At 37.5% G+C, this 12,059-nt stretch overlaps 1 protein-coding gene and 1 long non-coding RNA gene across 3 annotated transcripts; one reads left to right on the forward strand and one right to left on the reverse strand.

The window, feature by feature from the left end:
• Positions 7,173–7,882, forward strand: LOC109832074. 2 transcript variants are annotated; one of them, XR_002244630.1, is made up of 3 exons: positions 7,173–7,257; positions 7,364–7,406; positions 7,476–7,882. It is a non-coding gene; the product is annotated as an uncharacterized LOC109832074 (long non-coding RNA). The 2 variants fall into 2 exon arrangements; XR_002244631.1 differs by having other exon boundaries at positions 7,488–7,881.
• Positions 8,201–11,389, reverse strand: LOC109832950 (pre-mRNA-splicing factor SPF27 homolog). The gene is made up of 6 exons (XM_020400450.1): positions 11,157–11,389; positions 10,345–10,428; positions 9,864–9,933; positions 9,634–9,767; positions 9,495–9,552; positions 8,201–8,546 (listed from the first exon to the last, which is right to left on the reverse strand). Exons 1-5 carry the CDS (start codon positions 11,372–11,374, stop codon positions 9,495–9,497), a joined length of 564 nt encoding a protein of 187 aa, XP_020256039.1. The 5' UTR covers positions 11,375–11,389; the 3' UTR covers positions 8,201–8,546.

Genomic DNA, 12,059 nt, shown 5'->3' on the forward strand with positions numbered 1-12,059 from the left:
TTCCCTCTTCTTATTGGAATTAGATAGAGGGAGAGATTCTAGCATATTTGACTGTAGAGATTTTTTTTGAGCTGAAGAAGCGGGAAAAGCTTTCCTGCTCATTAATTTGGCTGTAGAGATTTGCTATTACTATTATGGATTAATAACATTAGTTCCTGCAATGAGTCCCACAATCGAAAGAGTTTTTATATACTTTTTAATTATTTCAGTGATGGGCTCATGGGGATTTAGATCCCTTTCAATTAGGAGATAATTGAAGATAGTCAAATTACTCAAATTGTAGTTGTGTACTCCATTTTAAATGGATAGAATGTGGCCACGCTGGATTTCCACTATTCATGAAAGCGGTTTTCAAGATAACAATGATTTTCTAGATAATAGTAGAATCATGTGAGGCCACATTCCAGTGGCGGAGCCACCTTTGTTCAAGGTGGTTCCCTTGAACCACCTCAGTAAAAAAAATTTCATGTAGAACCCTTCTAGGCGGTTTATATATCACTTGTTTAGATTTTTCCATCGCATTTTGTTCATTCTAGTTTAAGGGTTCAACTTTTTTGTGGAGGTTTATATATTCCACTTTGCTTAATTAGTTCAAGGTGGTTTATATAGTTGGAAAATGAAAGAAAAACTGCCATAGCTGTCGTCATCAATGAGTATCTTTCATGTAGAACACCACTCGAGAGGTTGTAGATCCGCCAAAATAGTTGGAAAATTTTTTAAGATTCATTTTGAACCACCACTCAAGAGGTTGTAGATCCGCCACTGCCACATTCTAGTCCTTGAAATTAGAATAAAATACTACGACTTGAGTAATCGGATCATCTCCAATTAACAGTTAATTAAAGAGGATCTCAATCACATTCGTGAAGTAAATAAAAGTTATTGGGGGGTTGGTAGAGTTTCTCAACAAGTGAGGTCCATGTTCCTCGAGGTGTCAAGGAGAAAACACACGTTTGCGTCCAAATCCGACTCTGTTCCGGATTTGGACTTAAAGCGGTCAAACTTCCAAATTATCCGGGTACGTGGGGCCGTTGCTATCCATTTTGTGCTGCAAATTGATGTAGGACTACTCAAATGGGCCTTTGGGGGCTTCACGCATGTGGAACAGGCGTTGATTGGGCCCAGTGTCTCCGTTGCAAGGGAAAAGTGGTCCAAGCTCCTTATGGGCCTGTCAGTGATGAATCCTAGTGAGAAGCTACTACAAGGTAAAGTACGATTTGGATGTGATCTAATAAAATGTAAAGTTTTGCAGTAAAATAAACAGAATAACGTAAAATAAAATAAAATGTACAGTTTGGATATGATTATCAACAAAGATAAGAATAAATAATAACTAACATCACGGTGCTTACATCAATGTCTCAGTCAGACCACGAGGGTTACGTGGCTCCCATATGCATTAATCATTAAACTAATCATGGTTAGAGTACTAGTGCTTAGATAGATTAAATTCTGATTGATAATGTAATTGCACGAGGAGTGGTGGTAACCAAGTGTCCCTTAGAATCATCAGATGAGAACTAATTAAGGCCCGAATCAAGAATCTTTGTGCTCCTTGGTATCCACAGATGCATGTGATTAGGACACCTTGACCTGTACCTTGCCCTGATCAACTGTGGGTTTAAGTGTTTATAAAACCATTAATCCTTGCTTTGCTTGTTCTGTCAGAGCTAATTAGTCATGAAGGTACATGCTTCATGTAAAGTTATTATAAATTGCATGCTCTTTAGTTATTGCTCGTAGGAGTCACCTCTATTAATTCTCAACTAGCTTAATGGCTTGTTTGGATTGAGGGGAATGAGGGTGAAGGGAAGTTAGGGGAACCATTCACCTCCATTCACCTTGTTTGGGAACACTTAGGGCTTGTTTGGATTGAGGGGAATGAAGGTGAAGGGAAGTTAGGGGAATCATTCACCTTGTTTGGGAACACTTAGGAGGTGAAGTTAATTCACCCTAGTTCCCCTTGGTTCACCCCCTAATAGTATAAAAATTATTATCCCTCAAATTGTGGTGTAACCAAGGGGAAGGGAACTCCCTTCCCTTACCTTCCCTTCCCTTCTCTCAGTTTCCCTTAACTTCCCTTCACCCCCTACAAATCCAAACAGGCCCTAAAGTATAGTTACGTGCGTTTTCATATTCACTAGTAGTAAACGTGGGACTATATATATTCTATTTGTCATCGCTGATCTTTGTTGGGAATGCACAACCCCCCTGATGCGATTTGAAAATAGAGATTTAGGAGAGAAGAGAGAATTCAATCAATCACAAACACACAAGATTTACGTGGTTCGCTTCTCAATGTGAGAAACTACGTCCACGGCCGCCGCAGGAGAAAATTTTACTATTTTCGTCTCTTTTACATCATGCCCTATTCAACCCTTTTATAGACTTAAGGGTTTTACAAATAGAAAAGGAAACAGGTCAAAAACTATAACTGGGCCAAAACCGACTCGCGGTCGACCGCCGCGCCACGCGCGGTCGATCGCGACGAATCCTTCTCCTAATCAGAGTCTCTGGAGTTTTGGGGCGACCGCGCCGTGCCATGCGCGGTCGAGACCAAGCCTCCTGCTGATGGTAGCTCTCTGCGACTTTTGGCGACGACCACCGCGCCAATGCCGCGGTCAACAACGGCGAAGCTAGCTCTCAGCAATATGTTTGTCTGTGCACTCGGCGGTCGACCGCCGCGCCATGCACGGTCGACCGCGACTCAGTCAAAATGTGCCCTTCGTCGTTTTGCTTGAACTTCGTCGTCGTCGATCCTGTTCCTCCTGTTCCATCTTGTTCCTCTTCATTTTGAAGTATAGGACTGGTCTAATAGTTAGGCTTCACATATCCTAAAAAGATAATCTTTTGAAGTAACACCTTTACTTTAGCGTAAGAAAATTAAGTTACTCTCTATTGTTTAACTATTATGTGAAATGAGCATACTCAGCATTAATATTCACGTCAGGCACGAGAATCATGTGCTTAATATGGTCACCACGGTCCATGCACGTGAAGTGAGCTTATACGAATATTAATTTTTGGCGGAACATGCATTTTTTAGTGTTGTGCGCCGCTCACTACAACAAATTGCATTTTTCCCGACGCTTATTCCCGACGCATGTTTAAATACGTCGCCAAAAATTGGGTTTTTCCCGACGATTTTAGTTAGCGTCGGCAAAACATATATTTTCCCTCACGTTTTTAATTAGCGTTGCTAAAAGTGTATATTATTAGCGACGTTTTAACTTAAGGGGTGTTTGGTTACATTTCTATAAATTATAGGAAATGTTTTCCATCTAAAATTTGATTTTCTTGTATTTCTTAAAAAAATTATAAGAAAAGTTTTAAGAAGTTAAAAAGTACAAATTTTCTTATTTTTTGTATTGTGCTTGTTTGGTTCAAAACAAGAAAATGACTCATAACTTTTGGGAAAATAGCAATATTTCCTATAATTTATAGAAATGTAATCAAACACCACCAACTTTATAGAAAAGTGAGAACTTTATAGAAAAGTGTTAATGAGTTTTATTATTTAAATAATAAATGCGTCAGATTTCCAAGAGATTTCCGCCCATTTTAGAAGGAAATCAATTTCTATAAATTTTGGTACTTTTCTATACTTTACAGAAAACATTTCTGTAAATCTTTTTTGAGCCAAACACAGTTTGTGGAAATCTATAGAAAACTCTTAATTACAAAAATGACATTGTTTGTACTTTTTAAGAAAACATTTCTCAAAAACAATGCAACCAAACACCCCCTTAGCGTCGGTAAAAGTGTATGGATTTCCCGACGTTTTTTATTTTCGTCGGCAAAAATATATATATTTAGCGACGTTATAGGCCTGACGTCGCTAATAGTGTGCATATATCGCCACGTGTAGATAAGCGTCGCTAAAAGTCTATTTTTAACGACGCTGTTACTCATCTGCATCGCCAAAACGTTTGGAGGGATATTTCCCTCGCTTATTTTCACGAAAAAAAAGTAAAAAAACAAAACCCCCCATCCCCCGTTCTTTCTCTCTCGTCAGAAATCCCAAAATCCCCAAATCCCCCATCGGAGTTCGTCGCTGCCCCCAAATCCCACTCTCCTCCTTCAACCGGAATAAATCCAGATGCAAACCCCCCCATCAAGGACACATCCTCTCCTCTCCTCGCCCCCGCTCCTCTCGCCTAGGGTTAGGGTTCCCCCCTTTCCGCGCCGCCGCCGCCGCCTCCTCCTCGGCCTCCGAACCCGCCACCACTCGATCCGAAGGCACGGTCGAAGAACTACTCACCAAAGGCGACCAAATCGATCGCCTGATGAAAATGGAGCGGAGATCCGAACCCGATAGCGGGTTGAGCAACGGCCGCTGGTTTCCTTATCTGGATGTTTACAGGGCGGGAACAATTGAGCTGGGCAGCCGTGAAGTGATCGAAGCTATGGATCCTTACATAATGGATGGGAGAAAGGAGAGGATCCGGAGAGCCGTGGAGAACCGGAGCTATTCCGTGTGTTTGGTGGTTGAGGGGTTGACTGATTTCGGCAACGTTTCGGCGGCGTTTCGGTCGGCAAGAAAAGGTGCTGCTAAATTTGAGGTGAAAAAAATTACACCTTTCTTCAATTCTCTGTTAAAGTTGGTACTTCTTGTGCAATTCTGGCATATTATTTGGAAAAAAAGGCGAAAATGTAAAGAATTCGGGTATTTTTTTAATCATTCTTTAATGATATTCTTTAATGGTAATATCTATGATTTTCATGCTACACTATCTGATACAAGCTACCAAATAGGGTTGTTAAGGAATAGATTGCTTCAAATGCTGCCCAAGTGTTTTCAGAAGCATGTAAAGAATTATGCTTTTTCAATATACTGGTCCACTTAAGACACAACGAAAAAAAAAATTGAGCTATCCAGCGTAAAGTCATTTCTAGTGCATCCATGTAGCAGGTTTAGAATCTCAACGTGCTCTCTATTATGTAGTGCATTTTATTTGACCGTAAAATAATTAGTCACGTGTTTACTACATTCTTAAGTTATTAAAGATTTGGTAGTAGAGTTTGTTTTGTGAAGATCAGTATATCTACTTACTTTTGCTTTATCTCTATCAGATTTGGGAACCATGAAAATGTTAGTTGAATATCTATATACTTTAAGGATATATCAAATTTGATAGTTGAGTTTGTTCTATGGGATCTGAGATATCTCAATGCTTGATCTTGAATATGCGATGCGGAAAATAGCAAGTTTGCTTGGAGCATAAAATCTCATATCTTAAACTTGCCATTCCAGCAGATTTTCCCAGAGTAAGAAGTTTTCATGGATAAGGACCATAAGTTGTATCTCTAGTTTCACTCCAAATAGATATTCATTTGCTTGGTGGCAGAAAGTTAAAAGAATCGGAGATGTTTTGTTAGAAGCTTATTAATCAAACACAGAGTATTTCCTGCCTTTACTTAAAAATAAAAAAATCTGTTTATTTGCTTTCAGATTATTGTTGCAAAGTGGGCAAACAGAAGAGTGAGTCCTTTACTTGCAAGTCAGTCTCATGGAAAAAAAAATTCTTTTTATCATGAATTTAGTCAAGAGTTTTTTTTCTTTGCCTTGTTTTATATTCTTTCTTTTTTGAAATGCAAACTTCCGAATACACGTGCTACGAAATATTTGAGGAAACAAGTAAGTTTTTAACTTCATCTTGTGGGTTGATTCTTTGCTTTTAGTTACTTCAGTATTCAAAGTTATACACATCTTTGAAGTCCTTTATCGGCTGCCTGAAGTGTTCAATTATGGAAATTTGTTGATTATTTGATTTGGGTTCTATTGTTTTCAGAAATATTTGGAGGAAATCACCGAAATAAATGCTTTTGGGTTGACCTTGTTGTTTTCTGGGGTCTTCTATATATTGGGTATGAAGTAATACTAGATAATTTGATGCATGCAAATTGTGTTTGTTTGTGGTTATTATGAAAATTGTGGTTCAATTACTGGTTATTATGCAAGTTGTGAACTGTGTAAGAATTTGATGAAGCCCACTTAAAATTTATGTTTATCTTGGATTGAACTTTTCCTTTTTTTTTCTTAATCTTTTCTTTTGAAATACTTGTCAAATAACATGTTTTTCATAGATTTCCTCTTGATTGTGGTTTTCTTATGAATCCTTATAGCTTTAATTTCTAAAAGCGGCACAGACACGTATTTTCTTAACTCTCGGAACTGAATCATATTTCCAACCTTTGCCTATAGTTGGAAGTATGAGCATATGGTTTATTCAGTGGCATGATTTTTCTTTTGAAAAGCATAATACAACATTAGCCTTACACTTCCCTATATCATGGTCCTGGGATTGTTTGGATTGATAGCTAGTGACTCGTGAAAACATTTGGACACCTGATTATCTTAGAAGGACTTTTCATTAAGAATTAAAAAACAAACATTATATACACATACATAAATGTGTCAAGTGTACCTACATCATTTGATTTATCATATGATTTGGATTCGGAAGCCGACAATAATGTATGACTCAATATCAGAATTTTCATAATTAAACGTCCAATAAAGAAAGTTATTTTAACTTGACAACAATTCTTATTTGGCTTATTAATTTGTAAGAGGGTGATACATGCAAAGGATTAGATCGGTTTATGATGTTTTGTTTGTACATCTGAGGCCATGGGTCCTAGTATTAATCAACTTGACAACTTTGAAAATATAAAAGTCCAATACAAAGTGGTTGTTTTGAAATGAACTACGAAAAAAACGTACTGAAACTAATATTTCATTGGATTAATTATTGTTGTATATACATGTTTGCTATTTCTCCAAACTTATATTGGCAGAATCTAGACAGAAGTGTTACAGGTTTTCATATTCAGAGAAACTTAATTAGGCAGAAGAATGGCTATTGAAATGAGATTTATTCAGCATTTGAAGCAGGGTTATGTGGAAGTACATTGTCATATCGTATTTTCAATTTCAAGTTGATAACTAGTTATGAAAACTTAGGTAACTCTTCCTTTCAAGTGAACATGATATCTATGAGAAAAGGCACGGATGGCAATGATGATGAGCTGAGTGTTTTCTTTGTACAGGAGCTTTTGCGAAACAATGAGAACTCTATGTTTCTGTTAAAAATGTTTGAGCATGTCTCTGCAATTAATAATAGCTTTCTGTCCAATTAAAAGTCAGTGTTGTCATAAATACTTTCCCTGATATGAGCTCTCTACAGACAACAATACTCCAGGGGTGCCTACTGCCTACTCAACAATGGTTACCTCAGAGTTCCAACATCCAAGGTAAGTGCTTTGTTTGCAATAACTGTTGCTTCATAATTCTTAGCATTTGTATCAAAATTTTGGCTTTCCGTTTACCTTATCACAGTGAACATTTACAATTTTACAGGTGTACCATACGTGGAAACTCAAGAACCTAGTTCTATGTTCTCGTAAGTTGCTTCCAGAAGCTTATTTGATTCATACTTGATTTATGCCTTCATCTCTTGAATGGTTTATAGTGATATTATCAGAAACGCACAAGGCACTAGCACATCTCGTCATGGGAATCCATTTGCTTAGACAGACATCGGCCAAGGCAACGTGATCGCTGCTATTGATACCATGGATGCTTGCAGGTTTTGATAGTGCACTGACAAAACCTGTTTCCTGGTACACGAGACACGCGAAGCTGTAGAAAAGTTTCAAAGCAAGACGATCGGGAGGCATGTATCATGATGAGACTTTGAATTGCGTTACTATAGTGACATTAATTTTTCCACTGTTTTGAGTAGTATGTTGTTGTTTACATCAACACCGTCGCATTGAACAACTGTATGAAGTTACAGATTCAGTTACAGATTCCCTCAGCGAATAGATCAAGCCTTCTTTTTTCTTGCCATTTTTAATGTGTGCCCTTTTAACCTGTTACCTACAAGTCAAAACGGCTCATGTAACCTAAAACACAAACTCTATAGCGCGCGAGAAGCGAACTTGTGTTGCATAGTCCAAGTAACTTTCTGTTCTACTCTCAAGCGCAAAGCAGAGGCAATGTGGGGAATGTGTTGCATTACCCAAGGCTAGTTTCCTAATTTATTAACAGTATATTTTATGTTCTGACGAGTTTGAGGCATGTTATGTACTACATTTGATATTTACATATCACCACAACGAGGGAGTGACTAAAGTTCGTTATTTTATTAAAACAAGGCCCTAAAACAAATGCATTTTATTTGAAATAAGATGGAGACCAAAAGTTGGTTAAATGATAATTGAAATGACAAAGCTTAATCAGTCTAAATTCACCCAACAATGCAATACTTCTGTGTATTCTCCATTACAAGTTGCTGTCAAAAATCCCTTTTTGGTAAAGAATTCATCAAGCTTATGCTTTCAATACTAGAAAATAACTGAAGACGCCCAGATCAAAAAGCCCAAACTACAATCGCACTGATTCATAAGAAAGGGATGAGGATGGCACAGCAATGACCCCTGTTTAAGGTTGAAGTCACAGCCAGCTTCGGACATCGCAGGGTAAAATTCCAAGCGCAAGCATGCGGAAAATCTATGATTTAGGAACCTCCTTATTTTACCTGCAGCAGCAAAAGCAACATCATTAAACCATAGGTAAACAACTAAAACATTTAGTGACTCGTTGGTTGCTTCAAAATTCACAAGGCCCTATCTTCCAATTCTCCATTCGCAGATTGAAATAGGCAAAACTGAAGCTCCACCCAGTGCACATTTATACTAATTATTTGCTATTCATAAATTTATGCAGTGCATAAAATTGAATGGTTATACATATAGGTTTGTGGACCCCACAAATTTGGGATGAACGCGTCACTACAGGTTTGCCAACAGTAATTCAAAAATAACATAACATCTAAGACCTCCAGCGTTTGTTATGTAAACTATTCATAGTATGAAGTTTAAAACACAAATTGTTAGGAAATAAGATATTAATGTCAGCAAGATCGATCTTGAGAGGAAGTTTGGAGGAAAAGGAAAAGAAACGGAGGAAGAGGAGGACAAAGAAGCACAAAATTCTAAGGTAAGCTAGAGCTGTTTCATTGGCCTGATGCAGAGTAAAACTTGCATAAAACTAGGAAAGTGGTTCTCTTTTGGTTCAAGAGGAAAATGAGAAAGGCAACAAAATCACAGAGGTCCTCCCTCTTGACCCTGTGTAAGTGAAAGAAAGTAGGGCAACCCAAGTTTCACCAGGCATAATTCAACCATGACAAGATCAGCCCATCCAACAAAAGGCTGTTTGAGCATCAAGAAGAATAAGATTACCTATGAGTTGCTAGGTAGTACTCACCACCAAATTGCAAGAATGATTTAATTACCTATTTCCTTTCTGTTTCTGTTTCTTAAAACACCCAATCCCCACCACTGCCACCCAATCCACCAATACATTATACAAATACGACAAAAGAAAAACACTGCTTTTGTGAACACTCAAAACTCAAAACGACAACAAAATACACCAACTGCCTAATAGCTAAAAAATTTAGCATAATTGGTGAAGAAAAGATTACCTAGTGCTCCACGATCATTGCTGAAGTATCATTCATATTAGCATCCAAATTAAGACCACTGGAAGGCATTTAAAAGTGTCAAGTAAGATGTAAAACTATGAAAGGAAACAAACCCGAGAAAAATTAGAGGAAATCATACCATTCTGCAGCTTCTAGTCTCAGTTGTTCTATACGATTCTGGATCTCAGCACACACGGTCTCTATCTCTATGTTTTTCTCACAAAGTTCCCTCCATTCAGTAGACAGAGCATTAAGTTGTACGCCTGTACTTTGCTGATAACACCTTCATATGAGAAAATATGGAACTTGCATGCACACAAATGATAATCCAAATGGCATTATTTAGGTTGAGATTTAAAAAAAAATCACCTGGTGATATTTCCTCTCACGGTTGACAGCTTCTATCCTTTCATTGTATTCTGACGCTGTAGCTTGCATCCTGGTGAGGAGAATATAAAAATGATTCACCAAATAAAACTCTCTAGTTTCTTCATGATGTGAGGTCTATTTTAGTCTAGTATGAACCTGATCATGAATGAAGAGATACAAAGTTCATGTGATTAAGGACAATCATATGCACCAAGTGTACAAACATCCATAATTCCTTTATTGGGCATCTAGAACTGTAAATCAACGTAGAACGAGACTGATATGTTGATTCAACACATATTAATGTAATTTTTAGAATTTCGGTTTTCAAAATTACAATGTTCAAACAATGGCAGCTGACATAACAGTCAGGGTATCGTGAATTTGCAATCAGCTTTCTGCCTTCTGGTTGAACTTACAAGAATGTTCAATGGAGAGAATCTCTATTCGGTAAAAAGCTGTAAATAAGAAATATGTTCACCTTGACAGCAACAATTCCATTTGTTTGTTATGGAGTTTCCATACATCAGCGCCATGTTTCAGCATCAGTTCAAGATTCTCCATTCTGACATAGCAGTTAGTTCAGTCAGAACACATGCATCAAAACATTGCATTTGCATCTCTTCTAACAGCTATAATCATGCAAAGCATAAAATTTATATAATATGCAGGATAAGGGTCAGACATGGTAACTGTCAGTCATCATGTCCACATTGACTGGTTCTACTGTGACGAGTTCAATTAGACAAGTGGTCATGTATAAGAAGCGAAAAAGACCATAATAGTTTGTGAACACTGGTATACGCGTGTATAACCAGCATCAAATGATTATGCACTTGTCCGCTAATAGAAAGAAAACTATTTGATGTGGTTGTCACTCACATACTTTTATGAACACACAAAAACAGGATAGCGAAGTTTGTTTTCTAACACTAGTATCACAAATTGTATTTCAAAAACTAGTCCATACTTAGTTGCAGGTGGATGACTATGCCATTCAGAAAATTAGATATAATAATCTTAGAACTGAGATATATACAAATAGTTTAAAAATGCTATGGGTCCATCTGGATAGCAAACAAAAGTTGTTTTTCTTGCATAGGTTTTTGATTGATGCATATTTAGCTGACTCTACCAGGATTCTTATCAATCTGAATGGCAAAATAAAACTGATAAAGCAGATGTGTGAGCTGTATTTCATAAAAATAATCTTTCATTATAGTAAAATTTCCACCAATGTAACAGTTTCACAAAGAAACTATGAAAGAGGGGATATCTACAAGAAGCGCACACCTTATAACTTGATGTTGTAGTAGGCTTTGAGCATTCTTAAGTGCCAGCCTCCAAGCAGTTACATCATTACGCTTGTTCATGGGAGGAGGTTCCAATCCATAGCGTGACATCTCCAGAGTTACAGGAGGTTTTCCAGCCCTCACACGTTCATACTCTCTTGCAAGCATAGGATGATCCTGAGAAAGGATTGTTGGATTAAATCTAAATTGTGAGTACATATATGATATTAGTGTGCAGTGCTATCCTTTAAAGTTGACCCGCGTAAAGTGATCAACCAGGTAAATTGGGTCAATGGGTATTGAATGTTTCATAGGCCAAATGTGTAGATACCAAATATTAATTTCTAATTTGATGATGGGCCAAATTAGAAATTGCAACTACTTAATGGGTCATGGTCCCTAATCTAATGGCACGTTCTCTATTTTCTTTTCACCTCATCTAGAGAGGAATTTTGGAGAGGCCATCCACACTAGAAGATCTCAACCCTTTCGGCAATTTTCTACAAATTAATTCATGGATCCAGGTACGCTTCCGCATCTATTGTTAATTTCCTCTTTGTATTAATCATGTGTATTAGATTATATTTTCTAGGGTTTATTGTTGTTTAATTAATTTCGAAAACCCTAGAATTATCTTGTGGTATTTACAACAAATGGTATCAGAGCACCATGATTAAAACAATTGAGGACTGAGACCGCAACAGGAAAGACGAAACCCTAGTGCATCCTCTGAAGGCGATGGCAATGTCCGCCGTTATTATGATTTGCTTTGTTTTTTTCCTTGCAAAAGCGTGGACTTTGGTATTTGTTCATGATCTGTTGCATGCATGAGCCTTTGATCTGGTCACTATTGGTCTCGTTGTCTTTGATGGGTTTTTTTGGATCCATGATCACTTGCAAAAAA

Source organism: Asparagus officinalis, chromosome 3 (assembly GCF_001876935.1).
Source record: "Asparagus officinalis chromosome 3, Aspof.V1, whole genome shotgun sequence".
NCBI lineage: Eukaryota > Viridiplantae > Streptophyta > Magnoliopsida > Asparagales > Asparagaceae > Asparagus > Asparagus officinalis.